The sequence below is a fragment of the Sciurus carolinensis genome, chromosome 1, assembly GCF_902686445.1.
Source record: "Sciurus carolinensis chromosome 1, mSciCar1.2, whole genome shotgun sequence".
NCBI lineage: Eukaryota > Metazoa > Chordata > Mammalia > Rodentia > Sciuridae > Sciurus > Sciurus carolinensis.
Genome location: NC_062213.1, coordinates 198,528,687 through 198,542,134, shown reverse-complemented (window position 1 = coordinate 198,542,134; position 13,448 = coordinate 198,528,687). Strand labels below are relative to the sequence as shown.

The 13,448-nt window shown below is 50.1% G+C and overlaps 1 protein-coding gene across 5 annotated transcripts in view; it reads left to right on the top strand.

The window, feature by feature from the left end:
- Positions 1-13,448, top strand: part of Fhad1 (forkhead associated phosphopeptide binding domain 1) — a 112,462-nt gene that overhangs the window by 16,045 nt on the left and 82,969 nt on the right. For all 5 annotated transcript variants that reach the window (XM_047528089.1, XM_047528081.1, XM_047528095.1 and 2 more), the window contains exon 3: positions 9,278-9,484. In XM_047528089.1, the coding sequence (XP_047384045.1) occupies positions 9,278-9,484 (207 nt within the window). The remainder of the gene's footprint in view (positions 1-9,277; positions 9,485-13,448) is intronic.

Here is a 13,448-nt window from a genome sequence, read left to right as displayed (position 1 = left end):
ATAGAAAACAGCTTATCCATAGTGTGCAGCCAGCTGTGGGGAACTCATCCATCTAGCCTGCATCAGCAGCCGGGCTCTTGCCCAGTGTTAGTGTTGTGCACTGTCCAAATACAGGAGGAGTGGTGTTATCAGGGGGCTCCCAGCAGCTCTCTCTTGGTCTCACATGTGGCAGAGCCTGGTCTGTGTTGTGGATTCATCCAAACCTCCCTACTCGCTTATGGTCTTAATCTCAGTCTGGCAGCTTTTTATTCCCTTTCCTTTTCCTTCTTTTTTTTTTTTTTCAAATTTGGTACCAGGGATTGAACTCACGACCCCTGAGCCACACCCCTAGCTCTATTTTATATTCTTTTTAGAGAAAGGGTCTCACTGAGTTGCTTAGCACCTCACTTTTGCTGAGGCTGGCTTTGAACTTTTGATCCTCCTGCCCCAGCCTCCTGAGCCGCTGGGATTACAGGCGTGCACCACGGTGCCCCGCAGCTTTTGAGAAACTGAAAGTCACGGGGCCTGGAAAGGGAAGAACCAAAAGCAACACACAGAATCTGTCTTTTGCTCTGCGTCAACAAGGGTTCCTAGAGCACAAAAAAGTGTGATCGGCAGGAATGTGGAGAAAGTGACATGGGTGGCGCTTCCTGATAGCACAGCGAGCTCCCACACGTCCGCCTCTCCCCCATCTCTCTCTCACACACAGAGTTTGCTGTATCATGAGCGTCTTGCGTTGCCTCGGTACATTCGGCAGTCAGTGAGTCCCGTGGCCACGCTTTGACTCCCGAAGTCCTGGTTCGCTCCGCTCACTGTGTGGACGCCTGGCTTGGGATGGTTCTGCATTCTTTTCACTTCTTGGTGGTGCGGGAGCAGCACTCGGCCAGTAGCAGCCACGCCTACAGTCTTGAATCTTGAGCTTCTCCTGGGCTGAGAACTCGCGCACGACACCCTCTCCAGTGCCCGCTGCAGGCCGGGGGGCCTCTGAGTCCCGCCAAGCCCGGCCTCGCCAAGTCGCGACCTTCGCAGGTCAGGAGCGCTCGCTCCATGTGTTCTTTTGGTGCAGTGTCGGATTCCATTTGCCAACATCTTGTTGGAGATTGTGTGTCTGTGCTCGCAAGAGACGTTGTTTGTCATTTTCCATTCTTATAATGTGTGTATCTGGGTTTGGAATTAGGCCGATATTGGCCTCATCGAATGAACTGAAAGGGTTCTGGAAGAATCGTGGGGAACTGGGATCATTTCTTCCTTAAATGTTTGATATAATGCATCAGTGAACCTATCTGGGCCTGGTGCTTTCTTTTGCAGAAGATTATTAATTATTGAATCAAGTTCTGATTATTAATTATTGATTCAAGAGGATCCTCTGTTTCCTCTTCTATGCATTTGGTAGTTTTGTCTTTCAAGGAATAGGTCAATTTCATTTAAGTTGTCAAATTTGTGTACAGAGAATTGTTCATAATATTCCTTTGTTATCCTTTCAACATCCCTGGGCTCAATGGCAATGGCTTCTCTCTCCTGTCTGCCTGCAATCCTTTGTGTCTTCTCTCTTTTTTTCCAGTTAGCCTACTAGAGGTTTGTCGATTTTAATGATCTTCCCAAAGAGTCACCTTTCAGTGTCTGTGTTAGTCAGCTTTCTAATACTGTGACAAAATACCTGAGATAACCAGCTTAAAGAAGAAAGGTATATTTGGGCACATGTTTTCAGAGGTTTCAGTCCCTGGTTGCTTGGCCTGTTGCTTTGGGTCTGTGGCAGCAAGGGACATCATGTCAGAGGAGGCCTGTTCACCCCATGGTAGCCAGGCAGCAAAAAGAGAGAGCAAGCTGAGGTCCAAAGATTCCCTCCAAAGACATGTCCCCAGTCACCTAACTTCCACCCACTAGTAGGACCGCAGGCTGGGGACCGAACCCTCAACACATGGGCATTTGGGTGACTTTAAAGATCCAAACTATACAGGTTTCTTTCATTATTTACTATACTTTTTTTCCTTTTTCAATTTATTTCATTTTTGCTCTAATTTTTATTTCTGTGGTGTTTGTGTTAGGCTTATGTGTCGGGGTGCCAGGCTAGCTCAGGCGCAGGTAAGAGCCGCGGAGTCAGGACCCAGACCCCGGGAGTTGGGTAGAAGCAGGCTTGTGGCGAGCAGCCTGCAAACGCGTTTATTGCATTTTATAGACTTTCAGCCCAATCACAATGTTCCACAGGGGATCAGACCACCAGGCTCCTATACAGGTTCCCTTGGTAACACTAGGTCAATTTGGGGCACTTGTTTACATTCCTAGGTGGTCAGAGCAGAATGCTCCTCTGCAAGTTTACACACTTGATACATTAGCTGCTGCGAGCCAAGAACTAGGATTTCTCCCAACACTTATGGCTCTTCTATCTCTATTTCCCACAGTGGGAGCCTCAATGGTTTATTTGAGATCTTTCTTCTTTGGTTATGTTTGCAGTCAGCGCTATCGGTACACTACGCTCACTGCATCCACAGATGTTGGCCAGCTGTATTTTCTTCTTCTTTTTTTTTTTCCACATAAGGGAATTTATTAAGCAAACAGTGTCTCCCTGCAGGGTGAGAGAGAAAATGAGAGGAAAAGAGAAAGGAGAAGAAAGGGCGCACGCTAGAGAGCGTAGAAAGCCAGGAGGATAGAGAAAAGTGTGTAGGACAGACAGAAGAATGGGAAATAAATGGCGGGGAAGCTACAGTAAACAGTTGAATTCCGCCGGGCTAACAAGGGACCAATATTGGAGAAGGACACTTGCAAGCTGACTGATGAACCAATAGCTAGCCAGGATGTTCACAGATTGACAAGTGGTTGGGAGGCGGGGAAAATAACTGCACCTGATGGGCAGGGGAGCAGCTTTATACATTACATTCCCCCGTTTCTTTTTTTATAAGAAAATCTTTTGCTCTCCAGTTCTTTCTGAAGCCTTCTCTCTCCTTCCTGCCTAAGTGACTGGGGCTGGTTTTGCAGGTGAGATGTAAAAAGTCCATTCTCCTTCCAGACTGCCAAAGGCAGATGGTTTTCATGGACTTCATTTCCTCGATTTGACTGATCCCCTATTTCTACACTAACTGCCTGTCCCCAATTCTGACTTCATTCACCCCTCTAATACTAGGAGCTCCTTCACTGCTGTAGGGGAAGGGGGTCGATGACCAATCTGGCTTCTTCGAGCTGGAAGGGGGCAGCGTGGGCAAGCAGTTTGGAGTTCCTTTTTAGAAATCGGGTCAATTGAGGGGTCCATGGTAGAAGTCCAGTTGGGGAAGAGCAGGTTGTAAAGGCATCTGGGGATGGGTGCTTCTATGAGAGAAGAACAAAAAGACATGAGTACTGAAATGAGATTTATACAATATAAATGTTGCAGAATCTGGAACATGCCAATGCGTATCATAAAGATGGCAGAAGTCAATAATTCCTCACCAGGGGGTGGAAGAACTGAGAAGTTGTTCCCATAACAAGGCCTAGCAAAGGCTGGAGAGGACAAGGCCTTTATTTGGGAACTTTAACATTGTCCAGGTTATCAGGGATGTAAACACAACATTTAGTAGAGATCTCTATACTTCTGTTACTAGCAAACATCGATTAAACCTCCCTGTGTCTGTAGGCCTTAAACTGACTAAAAACTTCTGACTCTGGCAGTTTCTCTTGATAGTTATCAGGCACATTTGCCTAAGAATCTCTTTTGTAGCTTTTAGTCTTTATTCTAGTGGGCTAACACAAGTGTACATCTTAAGTTACATTTAAGTATTATTTCTTTTAAATGCCCAAGAATGGCTATATTTTGGTTTTAACTGTTTTGCTAGGTGTTTAAGATCAAGCTGGTCAAAGTGACCTGTTCCTGTCTGTTAAAGAATCAGCTGAGTTCCCACAGGGGTCACTCATAGAGAACTTAAGAGCAGCTTCTTAGCTCCATTAGTGCCATTGGTTAGGCAGGGTCTCCTCGATGAGGTGGCTCCCCTTGGAAGCATTAGGGGTGTCTCCCTTTTTCCATGACCCTCCTCTGCAGCGGTGCACTGAGTGGCTTTTCCTCTAGTGGCCTCATCAATCTCCTTGGTCAGGAGGTTGTGTGACCCAGAGTTGCAAAACTCCTTGGAAAAGTCCTCTTGTTCCCTGGGTTCAGGCTGACTTTGAGGGCAAGACCCAAATATGGACTTTTCTTGACCTCTGTATTTAATCTCAATCTCTAAGTTTGATCTTAACCATCAAGCAAGTCAGTCTCACCAGTCATAAAGCAAGAGTACTGGGCTTTAACTTCAATGTCTATGACTTTACAGTTATTTACCCCCTTTTATATAATTGGGGTTTACATTATCTGTCCTATAGCTGATGGCTTACTATTCCAAGTTAATTTACGGTGTTTGCTCTTGAAGCAGTACTTCTGCAAAATATTGATCAGGCAACAATTAGAGTTTACAAGGAAAATACAAAATGGAATCATCAACAGTAAAACATTCAGTTTGTGCAATAGCTATCTTGAATATTGGCTGAATTCCCGTTTGAGATCACAGTAATCTTTACAACAAACATCAGACTTTTGAACACAACTTTAAATGAGTTAAAGTCTGGCTTACTTTGGAGCCATTCTGACATGCAGCAGAGTTGTGAGGCAGAGCCTTATCGCAGGTAAGGTGGGACTTTTCCTAAAGCTAATTTTTCCTCTTTTGCTATGACCAGCATGACCAAATTCTCAAATTCAGTGAGGGGCAAAGGAATATTAGAAAATAAAGGTTTATAAACATAGATTTTGAAGATTAAGCTGAGATCAGATGGAACTCTGTTCTCTGATGGAAATGCAGATCTAAAGAGTTATGTCAGCAACATTTATATATGTATGTAAGCATTAAAGAAAAGCTGAGAGAGCTTTTAACTGTCCTCTCATTAACTTTTAGAAATACATTTAACAAATTTTATATATACCCTATTGATGACAATTCCTATAATAGAACATTAAATGATAGGTTTACCATTACAGACAAGTTTAATTTGGAGAATAGCAGCTTGATAAATTTTCTGCTTTAAAGCCTTGTATACCTGGAAAATATGAACACATTTAATATACAAAAATAATGTTTTTAAGTATGTTACTCCATGGAATAACTTTGTAAATTAATCAGATGTCTCTAACAAACACATTTGAGTAATCCCATACATGTCGACTCTAATTCACTCATCTTATTGTAGAAAAACCAAGATATCAGACAAGTGTACCAACAGCATTTGCCGTCTCTTTCCTGTTGAAGAAAAGTCCTAGAAAAATTGATGTTAGACATTTTATAAACATCAACATTTTATTAGTTTGACCACCTAGAGACTTGTGAGTTAATTTTAAGGACATTTTACTTCTATTAGTTTACCCAATTTAAATTGAACCTCTTTAAATCACGTGAATTAAAAATATTTGGATCCATTTTTAAAATTTTAATTTTTATGCACGCTTATATTTAACACAAAAGTAAAGGCCTTGTAGTATTCATCTCCATTGCAATGTAACAGATGTTCAAAAATAACTCTAGAATTGGATAAAAAGAACTGATCAAAAATCATTAACTTAGGTATGTAGGATCAAAATTGTGAGTTCAAAAATACAGCATTTAAGAAAAACAAAAGTCCTAGAAGAAAAATGATAATGGTCACTAATTATAGCATGAGAAAATGAGAAGGAAAGAAAAGGTGAAAGGGAGAAAAGTATTCTGAGTTGTATGCCAGGAGAAATTTAAAATGGACACTTTTTTTCCTTGGGCTTGAGACTGGTTTCCCAGCGCCTTCCTCCATTTACATTTCAATGTAAGCCTTGACCGAGATCTGAATCTGAAAGGGGCTAAAATGTTCTAGCAGAAGCTTGATACTTAGGACCTTTTAACTTAGTAATTAATTTAGGTTTGGACGCAGAAAATTGTTAAAACAATTATCTCCCACTACTTGGCGAATGGGGCTGCTTATATTACATGGGGGAGCAGGGGAAGACGGAGAAGCAGGGTCCGGAGGCGCCTGAGCCTGCAGGAAGAGCCAAGAAGCAAGAAAGAAGAGACCTGAAGATAAGGAATCCCTTTCCCTCTGCCCGCTCGCTCACGGAAGCTGTGTGCCATTCACAAACGGATTTTGATGGCTTTAAGTACCAGGGGTCGGGCGAAGGGTTCCCAGGGTAGAATCTGCCAGATTGGAGGACCCAGATTCCATGGTGGGGACTGATACAGCCGAGTCTGTGCCCCGGCGTCCCGAGCCACAGAGTCATCGACTGGAGACGAGAAGGCGGCACACAGATGGTGTCGTCACACAAACATCCATGTGGGCCAGGCCAAAGCCGGGAAGCGTTGAGGACCTGACATCAGGTTTTCGAGTGCGAATACGAGTATGAGATGAGCCTCAACCCTGAGCGAGATCTCCACCATAAAATCAGGAAGCCACCCGGCAGATAAGACCGACTACAGGGGCTGCCGTAACTATAAATCAGCCTAGGGGAACCGGCCTACTCACCAACCTGAAGTCCGTTGATAAATGCAGAGCAGAGCAACTGGGCAGAATGGAAGGTGGAGACGTGTCCGGGGGCACTGGGGCGTCAGATGGTGTTCCACTCTCTTAAGAGACAGAGGAAGATCCCATCCCGAGTCACGGCACCACTGTAAGGGAATTTCCACGAAACCACGCCGGACACGGGAAATCACATAAGGGAATTTATTAAGCAAACAGTGTCTCCCTGCAGGGTAAGAGAGAAAATGAGAGGAAAAGAGAAAGGAAAGAGAAAGGGCGTGTGCTAGAGAAGAGTGGAAAGCCAGGAGGATAGAGAAAAGTGAGTAGGACAGACAGAAGAATCCCCGCTGTATTTTCATTGTCCTTCAGTTAAGCTCGTTTTCCACTGCTCTGGGACTTCTCTATGACCCAGGCGGTATTTAGGCCATTTAGAAGTATATTGTTTAATCTTCAGGTATTTGGGGATTTTCCAGCAATCGTTTTCTTACTGATTTCTCATGTAATTCCATTGTGATCTGAGAGCATGGCATAGTTTCTATTCTTTTAAAAATGTGTTGAGGTGTGTTTTATGGCTCAGAATGTGGTGTGTCTTGGTGAATGATTGTCCCATATGAGCTTGAAAAGCATGTGTGTTTTGTTGTTGTTGGATTATGTATTCTGTAAACACCAGTTAGATCTGGCTGATCGATGGTGCCAGGCAGTTCATCTGTCCTTCTGCCTGCTGGATCCATCTGTTACTGACAGAGGAGGGATGGCATCTTAACTACCACAATGGCCCTGTCTGTTTCTCCTTGCAGTTCTATCGGGTTTTGCCTCTTGTATTTTTGGACTCTGTTGTTAGGCGCATACATGTTTAGGGTTATGTCTTCTTAGAGAACAGACCCCTTTATCATTTTTTAATGCCTTCCTAATCCCCAGTAGCTCCTGTCTGAAGTCAGTTTGTCTGCAGTGAATTTAGCTATTCCACCTTTCTTTGGTGTCTTTGTATTTGGAATGTTAAAGTGTCTGATGGAAACTTGTCAACAGACTTCAATTTGGGAAAACCTGGGCACAAACCTGGCTTGTCAAGCTGTTGGCCCCACATAAATCCATCATTCTATACCTCAGTTTCCTCCTCTACAAAACAGGGACTGTCTGGATTGTGAGGATGAAATGGTCCCTGCAGTAGACAGCTGGCAAGGTTCCTGGCACGCAGAGTTCAGGGTCACAGTGCTACTCATCATATGCGTCGATATGTTTTATTAGTAACATAAGCTGTCGGTACTTACGATGGGCTTTTCGGTTTCCAAGTGCAAGTACTTTGTAATGAGCCGATTGGCACATCCTGAGAAGATGAAGGAGATGAACTTAGAAAATAATTACAAAGTCTCAGGCTGGAGGGGGGGTCCTGTAGGCCGTGTCCTTAAAAGACAAAGACAGCCAGGCTTGGTGCTAGACGCATGGAGTCCCAGCTGCTCAGTCTAAGGCCGGAGGATCAGGCAAGCTCAGGGTCAACCCGGGTAACTCAGCGAGGCCCCACGATTAAAAAAAAAGAAGGAGGAGGAACAGAATAGAATAGAAATGAAGAGAAAAGAAAAGAAAGAAACGTGTTTCCTTACCTCCTGCAGGGCCGCGGCCTGGGGAAGGTACTGTTGCCCTGGATGCTGAGTTTGGCTCGCTCTTCTTATTGAAGGGGAATTAACCTGGGCGCGGTGGAGCACGCCTGTAATCCCAGCAACTCAGCGGCGAGGCAGGAGGTGGCAGGTTCAAAGCCAACCTCAGCAACTTAGCCAGGCCCTGTCTCAAAATCTAAATAAAAGGACTGGCAGTGTGGCTCAGTGGTTAAGCGCCCCTGGGTTCAGTCAGATAAAAAAAAAAAAAAAAAAAAGAAACTAAGAGGTGCTCCTGTCCCCTCTGCCAGCTCACAGATGCACTGGCTGGGACCCCTTTCCTCCGGGGACCACAGTCACACCGGGCCCCCTGTAGGAAAGCAGATCATCTTTGGTTAGATAAACCCCGAGGAGCTTCGGAGATGCAGTAGGAATGACTAGTCACACGAGGAGTGCCTCGCTGTGGTCAAAGTTTAGAACGGTAGTCGTAAGTATGTGTGGTGTGATTAATTTTGTTTTAATTTTAAAAGAATGTCAGCATAGAAAAAACCAGGAAGGATGTGAGCCTGGGTTTGAACAGCGGCTGCCTCTGGGGAGGGGATTACCAGGTTTTAATATCTTTTCACTGCTTTTCTCCATTTCTCATTTTCTTCAATAAGAAAACTTTTTTTTTTCCTGTATGAGCAGGATGAGAAACGGCAAACCCCCATCTCCTATAGGTACCCTCTCCCTGGACCTGGCCTTTTCCTGGGGTACAGGACAGCTCTCACTGTCCACTGGCCTTAGTGGCTTGTGTCTGGCCATTTCTGTTTCCTGCCCAGCCTTCCACTCCCACCATGCAGGTGCCTGTGCAGAGTTGAGGAACTGGGAATCGGCCGACTCCCTGGTCAAACATTTACCCACTGAGTCCCTTCTGCCTTTCCCTGACTCTCCACCCAACAACTTGGTGCCCGTCCCCAGGTCTGAGTCAGCCAGATAACACCAACACACTCTCACTGTGTGGCCTTGGGCAAATCACTTAACCTCTCTGATCCTCAGCATCCTTTAAAAATGGATTGTGGGCTGGGTAGCTCAGTGATGGAGTGCTTGCTGTGCCCTGCTGGGCCCTGGGTCCAATGCTCAGTGCCAAAAAAGGTGGGGGGAGGGGGGGGGGAGGATCCAAAGCCGAGTGGAAGCAACACCCTCACCGGCGTGGCCACGTTGAGCGCCGGCTGACCCGGGGCCACCTGCGTCTCTTTCAGTCCGCGGACATCGACAACCACCACGCGCTCATCGAGTTCAGCGAGGCGGAGGGCGGCTTCGTTCTCCAGGACTTCAATTCCCGCAACGGCACGTTCGTCAACGAGTGTCACATCCAGAACGTGGCTGTGAAGCTCATCCCCGGAGACATCCTGAGGTTCGGCTCCGTGGGGCTGACCTATGAACTGGTCGTCGAAAACCCACCCCCGGTGAGCCGGGGCCCTGCGGCCGGGGTCAGGGGCCAAGCTGCATAGGACAGGGGCCCAGGGGACAGGGAACAAGCCGTCGCCCTCCACCTCCGGGCCGCAGCTCCGTGCAGGGTGGCCCTCCTTTCCCGGCTGCGTGCAGCCCGCCCCGCGGGTCCAGGGCGAGCAGGGCCTCCCAGGCGCCCGAGGCGCAGGCAGGCGCGGATCTGGGGCGGGCCTGGCTTGGTTGATCCCTGCAGCTCGGTGGGGTGGAGCCACCTGCCAGGGAGGAGCCAGCTGCCCGGGCAGTAACCGGGAACCACCTCTCGGTGTCCACGTCCCTCCTCATGGGTGGCCCCAATGAAACTCAGCGTCCCTCCAGACAGGACAGCCGCCATCAGGCCCAGATCCGGGGTGTGCCAGGCTCAGGGCCTAAATCGTGTCTCAATTTAAGTGCAGCAACTCACGACTCGCCCATAAAATCCCAGTCACCAGGAACGTGTGCCCACCAGGCGGGCAGCACGGGGCTGGCTCGTGACGCAGGCTTTGGCCTCAGTCCCCGCGGCCACCACGTACTCCGCGGGCACTCGAGCAAGCCACTGGGCCGGAGCGCCCCTCCTGGCTCTACAGACTGCCGCCCTGACAGGGGTCTCAGGGGGTCTTATGGTGGTTGTGCGAAGGTCCAAGGAGCCAACTGGGATTGTGACACTCACATCCCGAGGCCCCTCAGTGGCATGGCACCAAAGTGACCCCGTCACCTGTGTCCAGGGAGTCGGGGGTTCGCCTCCCTCCCCACAGCAGCACCGCTCAGGGCCGGAGACCTCGGGGCTTAAAGCCGTCCTAGGCCAGGACTAAGAACCATAGACTGCAGTCTAGCCAGCATCCTGGGGCTGGGCTCAGGACAGCCCTGTGGAAGCTGGCCAAGGGGACCCGCCCTCGCGATCCATGGGCCAAGTGGACCGGGACGCCACCCCGTTCACGGTCAGCTTTGGAAATTTGGGGTGGGTTGGTGTTTTCTGTCTCCTCCTTGGACCAACTTTAACGCGTGGCTGCTCAGGGAATCCTCTGGGCCCCCCACAGCACGGGAGGGGCCCAGAGGGCGTGGACCTGGCCAGCCGTCTCAAGAGGGGCTCTTAGGTCCCCCGTGTCAGAACCACGTGACGGCAGATCGCTGAACTCACCCAGGCCCAAGGACTCATGCTTAGGGTTGCCAGAGAAAATGCAGGACACCTAGTTAAATTTTAATTTTCTCTAGAGAACAAATGATTTTTAGTTACAAGTGTGTCCTAAATGTGGAATATACTTATGCTAAAAAGTATATTTGGTTTTTACCTAAAACTCAGGTTGACCTGGGCACCCCATATTTTATTTACACACATTTCCTCCTTTATTTATTTATGCTAAAGCTAACAACCCCACAAGACTCCTGGAACCTGCATTCTCACGAGCTCCATAGAGTCTGATGCGCCCCAACAGAAGGGAAACCAGTACAGAACCTTCTGTACGTAGCATTTGTAGACTTTTTAGGGGTGAAAGAAAATGGAATTTCTGACCCAAGTCTGTGAAGTTTGAGGCAGCATTTCCCTAATGAGTCTGATTACAAGAATTTTTCAGAAATATTCGGTCGAATCATAGGTTCCTGGGCCCCCTCCCTAGGAAATTCTGATTTTCGTGACTTGTCAGTGGGAGGGAAGAGGACGCACAATTCATATGCCCATACGTTTCCTCCTTACCCTACAAAAGTATTTATTCCCGTCGAAGGGGGCATTGTTTAACGATCCAGGAGGGGACCGTCCCTTGGGATATCGCGCTGCCTTTTAAAGCCCCAGCTTTGTCTTGGTGGCTGACGCATCAGCTGCCCGTGGTTAAAGCCCCTGACTTGGGGGTTTTGACACGTGGCTGCACCGTGAGGCCATGGCCAGGCCGAGCCAGCACGCCAGCACCCCCAGGATTGCCCCCAGCAGGTCCGTCTGTGGCTCCCTCCAGGCTCGCGTGGCCTGCGCAGGCTGCGCCCACCCTAAGCGGGCACCCCTGCTGAACGCTCGGGGCTGGCAGCATCGCGGGGTCCGCTCTCAGCACGGTTCCATCACCCGCCCCACAGAAGCCCGGGGGCCCTCGGCTGGCGGAGTTCCGATCCCTTCACCGTGGGAACCGCGGTGGGAGCCGCAGCAGGAGGCCGGCCTCCCTGCGTGCTCACCCGTGGACACCAGTGGCCCGGGTGCCCGTCGCACCGCCCGCGTTCATCCCGCAGAGCCCACGTGCCCCACCGCCCAGCCCAGCAGCCACCACCTGCTTTCCCCCCGCGGTGGCATCCCACAGCCTCTGTCCCCCCGTGGGCCTCTGGGCTCTTGCTGGGGGTCCCAGGCAGGCGGCTGCTCCTATGGCGTCTCTCCCACCTGCCCGGTGACCCTGACTCGGGCTGTTTTCCTGTGTAAGCACATGTTGGAGAGTGACTCGCGTCCACTTTCCCTGAGGATCCGTGGCCAGCTTGATGCCTGCACACTCCTGCTCCCGTTGACCTCCTGGGTCCCGGGAAGCGCCGGGGTCTCCCGAGGTGGAGTTTCCAGCCCTCTCCTCTGGAGGAGAACCGTCTCATATCACAAGGGGCAGCTCTTCTCTTCCTGGCAGAGTTTCCAGAGGACAAGTCGCTACTTCCCGCATGGTGCCCGTGACAATGGAGGGGTGTTTTCAGGGAGCAGGAGTGGGGGAGAAGTTAGGGACAGCATCAGGCAGGTGTCCTGCAGGCCACGTCAAGCAGCCCAGCCCAGTCCCAGTCCGCTCTCAACAGAGGTGGGGTCAAGGTCAAGGTCAGGTGCAGGTGCCTCCCTTCTCAAAGGCACACTTTCCACTCTGCAAACCTGGGATCCTGATAGTCCCTACCACCCGGATCTCTGTGGAATTCAGTGGGGCGCTGAATGCAAATTATCCAGTCAGTGACTGGTGACCGTGCCTCCTTGGTGGGACCTCCCAGGACCTCCCCAGATCAGGTGATTTGCAAGTGACAGACCCGTGGGAGGACACACGGGGGAGAAGCAGGAAGAGGCTCTTGACTGTCAGAGCACATTGGCACCAGGAAGCGTCCCCGACGGTCCAGGTCCCCACAACGTGGGCCTCCACGGGCTCCACTCACGCTGTGGTCCACCCAGATGGCGCCCCTGGCATTGTGCAGGACGTGACCCACCGGCCACCGCAAAGCCCGAAGCAGCCTCGGAGTAACGAGGGTCTCCACCCACAGATAGGAGGTTGAAACCAAAGCCACAGTCAGGCGCGGCTGCTGTCGTGGCTTTGGCTTCTTGTTGGGGTGTGTCTGCGTGTTACGACCCCCAGGAAGGGCTGTGGCCAGGGCTGGCGTTACCAGCGGTGTCCCTGCGTGGCAGCCAGCTGAGGAAACCCTTCACCAGAACATACGAGTTGCGTCTTGTTCTGAAAAATGACGACTCTAAATCGAGCCACCCAGAGAGAAGAAAGGAGCCCAGGGCGCGTCGGGCTGGTTCCTCTCCCAAGGACAGCTCCACCGGCCCGACCCAGGAGGGGCTCTGGGCTAGCCTGGACCCGGGCATCAGCGGGGCAGCACTGGCTGACACCGTTCCCATGTCGGGCCCGCCCCTGGCTTGCTCTGCCCTGTCCCCAGTCCAGCCAGACTCCCTGGTGACTTCTGGAAGCGTCCGTCACCCTCGCAACCCCCTGGCACCCCGTCCCGCAGGCCCACAGTGCCCGCTGCCCACAGCTTCCTGGGGAAGATCTTGGAGGACGCTGGTCAAAAGCTTTGGTGGGCCAAGTTCACATTCCAACTGCACCTGGATGCCCGGCCTTTGGAGCTTCAGTTTCCGACTTCTGCCAGTTTCTACACGCTCGTCAGAGGCTCTGGGCCCCCTCCAGAACCCTCGCACAAGCCTTGGGACCACCCCATCTGTGTCAGCTAAGTCCAAAGAGGTGCCACACCTGCCCGAGATTATGTGTCAGTGACGGCCAGAACCAAGGTCAAGGG